At 45.1% G+C, this 6,311-nt stretch overlaps 1 protein-coding gene across 1 annotated transcript; it reads left to right on the top strand.

The window, feature by feature from the left end:
• The first annotated feature begins 1,115 nt into the window (after window positions 1-1,115).
• LOC121588534 (NPC intracellular cholesterol transporter 2 homolog a-like) lies at window positions 1,116-1,874 on the top strand. The gene is made up of 2 exons (XM_041906588.1): window positions 1,116-1,409; window positions 1,478-1,874. The coding sequence occupies exons 1-2, from the start codon at window positions 1,232-1,234 to the stop codon at window positions 1,753-1,755; spliced, it is 456 nt and encodes a 151-aa protein (XP_041762522.1). The 5' UTR covers window positions 1,116-1,231; the 3' UTR covers window positions 1,756-1,874.
• Window positions 1,875-6,311: the final 4,437 nt, after the last annotated feature.

Here is a 6,311-nt window from a genome sequence, read left to right on the forward strand (position 1 = left end):
CAACATTCATCATGAGTCATTGAGGGTGTGCAAAGGGGGAGTTTGGCAGTTCGGTTACCCTTGTGCCAAAAATCAAATGTTCAATATCAAGGTATTAGATGCAAGCGAACAAAGTCAAGCGACAAAGAGTACAGATTTCATTCCTAACACACCCAGAGCGTCTCTCGTGCGATCGAATAATTGAATAAACTTTGCAATGATTCATGCCAATTCGGTATGCCGGTCGGGACGGTGTTGAATAATTTTTGCCACCAACAGGCGTGCATTGAATGAAGGCAACGAAAACGGAGCGTAACGCGCTTTCCCTCGGACGCGCTTGTTTTGGGTAAATTGCGTAAAATTAAGTGCAGTTTAAATTTTGGGCAGCACAAACAAGAGGGTAAGGAGTATGGTTACAGAGCGGTGGAGAACATTTAGCAAATAATCATAATTCATAATAATGTTGTATGCGTTGAAAATTGAAATTACCATGGCGTGGTGGCCATTTATAGTAAACACCGCAATGGGTGACAACGGGTGAGGGTTGGTGGGCACATTTATGAACTGTTCGGTAGAGGCGATAAATTGTCGAAAGCTGGCCGGTTCAACGGTATGCAAACAGCATTCCCACAATTGCTTTCGGAAAACACTTACTAAACCATTTACCAGTAAACGATCGTAACAAGCTTCTGTGACGAAAAATCGAGCAAATTCTTGCCCATTGCCGGTTTGTAAGCGATAATTAAGATGTGACTTTGTATGCTGATAATCGAACCGAGCTGTAATTAACTAATCTCCCCAATAGCGGAGCTAAAAAAAGAGCCCGATGCGGATGTGCTTCAACGTCCAAGTGGCTGAATGCCTTAGAACACCTGGTGTTGAACACCTGGTTAACGCACTTATCGCAGACTCGTGGCATAGATTTTTTGCTGCTGTTGCGGTTGCTTTATCATGAGAGGTCTCGTGTCGCTGTCGCTGACGCGGCTTCCAAACGGCACACCTGTTCACATATAAATCAAATTATGGATGATACTAAGATAAAAAAAAACCGAGCCAATTGTCAAGATTAAAGCCATATCGATAGGGTCAGTGTACGATGAGTGGCGGTCTGCGTGTGGTATAAAAGCCCGGCGCTTGATAGAGCTGGACATCACTCAAACAGTAGCCAGTTCTATTAACAGCAGCGCTTATAACAGCACGAATTAAACGTTAAGTGAACTGAACAGTGTGACAAAAACCTCTATCAGCAAACATGTTCCGCGTACTGTTCTTGATTGCGTTGGTTCCGGCGTTCGCGTACGGTAATGTGTCCCGCGCGTGCAGTGGAGGACGCCCGCAACCGACAAACGTGGTCATTGAAGGATGTACTGCTCCGCCCTGCAATCTCGTTCGCGGACAGGATGTGATTGGAATCATCGATTTTACCACCGGTAAGCCTCCTTGCCCCTAGAATCCTAGTATGCGCTGAGTTAGCTAACTTTTGGTTTGGTTTGGTCAGATCGTGCCGTTACCTCGATGACTACGATCGCCACCGCGACGGCACTCGGTGTCACTACCAACTATCCGCTAGGCTCGAACGCCATCACTTGCAACTTCCTGCAGGGTAGCAGCTGCCCGCTGTCCGCCAACGAGGATGTTACCTACCGCCTGACCATGCCGATCCTGTCGATCTATCCGCTCGTTAGCCTGAGCATTGAGATCGATCTCGTCGATCAGGATAACAATTCCGTTAGCTGCTTTGTCGTTGATGCTCAGGTTGTCACTGCCAACAAGTGAGTGATTGCATCGTGAAGGATGGAACTGGACATGAGGCTGGGATGTGTGCTATCGATAAGAGTATTAGTTTAGGTTATGGATAAGCCAGCTAAATAAATAAGCGATCGTTTAAAAGAAAATGTCAAAGTGCTTTTTGGTTAAAAACAACTGTCCTATGTATATCATAGTTATAGAGAGACTAATATTTATATAGCTCATAAAACGATTATTTTAAACGATCGTGACAAGAAACAGCCCCATTTGCTTTCGTTGCTGTAGTCCTGCTTCTAGTCAGTAGTACTAAAACGCTACCAATGGCGACCAGCAAGGTACAGGGTTGTTAACCCGGAGCACCCAAACCAAGGCCAGCGCGCGTGTGAAATGCAAGTGCAAGCACATCTTGACGTGATTAAACACTGTTTGGATTACGGGTCAAGTAGACGATCCCGGCAGCCATAACCATACGGTATCCATCCCGTAATGTGATAATTAAGACGGCATAAAACCGCTCCCGTTCACCGCTATTCTACGTCTGCTCTGCTGTTCATCATCTGCACATCATTCCGGTCGATCGGTTGGTAAATTTCACTCGACACAGCAAATAATTGAACGATAGCAAGTGAGGGAAGTAAAAAAAAAAATTTGCAACTTCATCCAAAGCGACCGTTGGCTTGGGCTGAACTGGAGTCGAGCCGAAGAGACGTAGCGGCAAACGATTATCGTAAATATTTCATACGCTAATAAACATGCATGTCTCGTCTCATCGCTGTTCGATAGGGTTCGGGCGTGTATGGTAATCCAACGGTTCGATGCTTGGTTGTCTGCGGTTCTTTGTTTCCATCAGCATCAGGCAGGGATATGGGCATTTCGGGGCAAGAGGAACTTTGGTAGTACCAGAAGAAAGTGGCTTCAGATGCAATGTGCATCAAGTGCTGGTTCATCAGCGGGAAGCTGTTGGTGTGTGCTGGCGGACAGATTCATCTGGCGTTTGCCTTTGGGTAGAGCTTTGCTTCGTTGCTCCGTTACGGCTCGTATTTCATTATTAGCAGCGATATCATTTATCATTTCTCAACTATTGGGGAGGATTGGTACAGTACGGGATGTAGTGGGTCTGTCGTAAGCCTCCCCAAACCAATAACCGATTCTATCTAGCCGAGGTGGTATGAAATTGATACCGGTTCCGGGAGGCTTTCGAGCGCACCTCGTACAAAATACGTGTGCGCCAATGAAAGCGATAGTAATGTTTAAAATGATCTCATTTAACATAAATAATAACCTTAAGCGAAAGGGAGAACATTATCATTTCCTCCTGCCTATGGCTGCTCTTGGAAAACATAGCCCAGCAAATTAGTGCGTGAGGATATCGATCCGTGGCAAGAAGACGCACATTGACGCTACAACGCTGTTGGGCGTTTTGTACGATGCGCACGGGTTGAAAAACGATGAATGGCCACGCGATTGTAACCATCTGCGCACATAAAGCATAAATGCAAGGAAAGGGCAAACAATCTCAATCGACTCGCATTAGAAGGCGATTGCATTTCGGAAAGCCATTAACGGGTGGCTTTTGTTGCATCGATTGACGACGGCCTCGGATCGAACAATTGATACAACGAGCGAGCGAACGTGCTGGGTTGGATCTTGCCCATCAACAACCGATGCGTTCACCACCACAATGCGAGTGCAATCGAAATTAAAGTTTTAACTGTTACGAGCCTACCAAATGCTAGAGCGAGGAGTGTTTGGATCAAGACCATCTGTGATAAACTTCCACTGGCATTGAGATGTATGGGAGTTTTATTTACAAACATTTGGAAAGGTTGCAGTATATTAGTACCCCTGAGGCCCGGCGATGGACTGTTTGATAGATAAATTCGAGTGAAAAACTACTTCCCTTTTTCCTGTCCCTATCGAAGGAGGATCTGTTTCAATAAGCTAAAACAATTTCCCGCTGGTCGAAGGTTAGTGTTGTACTGCTGGCGTTCGTCGATTGGCGTATTAATATTCTAAGCACGCAGCTCAAAACGAACCACTTTCTAAAATCGAACATTGAGGCGAATCAATCGCGAACGAAGTAAAATAGCTCTTCAGTAATACTTCTTAAGGCCCCGGCTATATTAGGTTCGATGCGTGGTTCGATACCTTTCTGGGACTCGCAAAAGAAAAAAGAGGATCTGTTTGCTTCGTTCCGCGTGCGATCCTAAAATAACCAACCCAATTCTCTCCCGGCAGGGTTTGGGGTTGAATTTGGGGTTCTTTCGTTTTCGTTTCCTTTCGTTCCTGTCTGCTTGCTTGCCACTATCCCGACGCACTTGCTTGTGTTTGGTAGGTTCCGGTAGGATACAAGCAAAAAGAATAATGTATAAATTTAGCAAAGCCAGCACACCGTGTGCGAGCTGCTTTGGCGAAAGCAATTTGTCTTTATCATAGACGGAAGATACACTTTTGGGCATTGTGGAGCGTTTGCCCCTTTACTTCCTACGATAAGTTCCCTTTTGTCTAGTGCCCAGGGGGTAGAAACATTGAAGATGTTTTTCTTACATCAGGAAGGTTAAGTTTTATTTGGAAAGTAAAAAAAAGCAACTAGAACTGATAGGCATGCTATACAAAGATACTTTAAAGTGAACCGATACGGATAGCTTCTTCCTTGCTGGGTTTCCCATTTTAGTTCGTGGAAGGACATAGACTTTGGGGCAGAGCTGCTGTACGTTGTAAGGATGGCCAAATGTATAAGCCTCTGTTTCTGATTAAATTTCGTTCAGCAAAATTGCAAATCCAAACAAAACCTTTTCGCCAAAGTCTCTGCCAGGAATGGGCCCAACTTACCGCGGTGGAAGTGGATACAGTCAATCCTCCGGCCCTCCGGCGGGATGGAAGTTTGGACATCACCCCGGTGGCGAAACGAATTCCCCCCCAAACCAAGGCAAACTCTGCTCATTCGATTCAAGGGGCGGCCAAATTCTACGGCAAGGGAGCATGTTTTGGAGCAGCTCTTAATGGTTAGTTGATTGGTTGTTCCGTTCAATTAAATTCGTATTTTGCCGAAAGACTCACGGCAAACCCACGAGCGGGAGGTAAGCGCTCACCAATCTTTACGGCTTGTTTAGTATCGTTTCCGCTTTTTCCCTCCCTTGCCGCCGAAAATCCCGGTGTTCCCGGGGTCCTCCCTTTTTTGCCATTTTTCCTCCCCCTCCCAATTTCCTTTCCCAGCTGCGCGAAAGGATGGGGCGATTTGATTTTGCAGTTTGATTGCAGGTGAAATGCGGAGACGACGGTAGGGGGACGGTACCTGTCAGCGGCACGTTGGTCGGCCGAATCCGTCCGCCGGCCGGATTATTTCGTCGACGGATTTACGGGTTCTGCACAGAAAGTGAATTAGTTTGTTAGCGAATTTTATTTATTTCCACCTCGCAATGGTGCGTTGGTGCCCTCGGGGTGTTGGGTCGCTGTTAGAGCAGCACTCGCGATTGAAGATGAACCTGAACCGGATCGCTCATTAAAGGCTAATCAGGGGCGAAGGGTCGGAGGGTTTGGAACAGATTTGGCAAAAGGGTATGTTTTGATTGATTGCTAGCATGGAAGTGACTGGTTCATGGGCTGCTATCGCTTTGATGCTTTGAGTTTTTTGGGAGAGGTCCAACCTGTTGTTGATTTATTTGCTATTTATTGGTGCAGAAGTGGGCACAAGTTTGACATCGTTTTGTAAATCATAATGCAAGAGCTTTTTCTGAACGCGTGTAGATTAAACATTCGAACGAGTTCCTTTTATTCACAATTACCAGGTAAAACTGTAACCTGTTTTTTCAAAGACAACGAAACACTTGAAAAACTCTAAAAACTACATCCTCTATTCGCTCGCTTTCTGTCGTGCGCGATCTCGCTCTAATCGGCTTTCTGGGAGTGAAAGTTTTGTTCGCTCACGAGCGAGACACTCTGTTCTGAAAGTGCCAAAAACAAAATGGAAATTTATCACCGAACAGGAACAGAAGCACAGCTGAAACATAGGCACTACTGTACGCGTACAATGGTGGAAAGTTTTGTTACAAAGAGAGAATATGGACGAGCCCAAAAAAAAAAAACCTTCGTGCCACCAATACCTAGCCCAGAAAAGTTGTACAACAGCACTACAAATAAATGGAGTCTGGTCAAAGATTTACGTGGATTTCCGGAAACGAACTGAAGCGTTCTACGTAGTTTGAAGTTTAAATTTATTGAAAACTCCTGCCGAACGGACGGAATGTTTTGTTCTTTTTGCTTCTTGTCTGCAAAAAACTGTGAACTGCACTGTGAGTGCATTAAAAAGGCCAGTATGAAACAAAAAACTCCGTGGCACGGATGGGACATGATGTCATTTTAACTGCTTTTTAAAGTAGGTTACTTTATTGCATTACGGCATATTTGCATGTTTTATGTGAATTATATCGCTGATTTGATTACACCTTAAGCAGCTCTACATTGTGAGGAACAAACATAAAAACATACTATTTCCCATGTCAGTCAAAGGTTAAGAATGGTTGAAGAAGTTTAGTATCCGCCTAGAGCCAATTCAGTCCACTTGCCTGGGCCACCCAGTAATT

This window comes from Anopheles merus, chromosome 2R, assembly GCF_017562075.2.
Source record: "Anopheles merus strain MAF chromosome 2R, AmerM5.1, whole genome shotgun sequence".
Taxonomy (NCBI): Eukaryota; Metazoa; Arthropoda; class Insecta; order Diptera; family Culicidae; genus Anopheles; species Anopheles merus.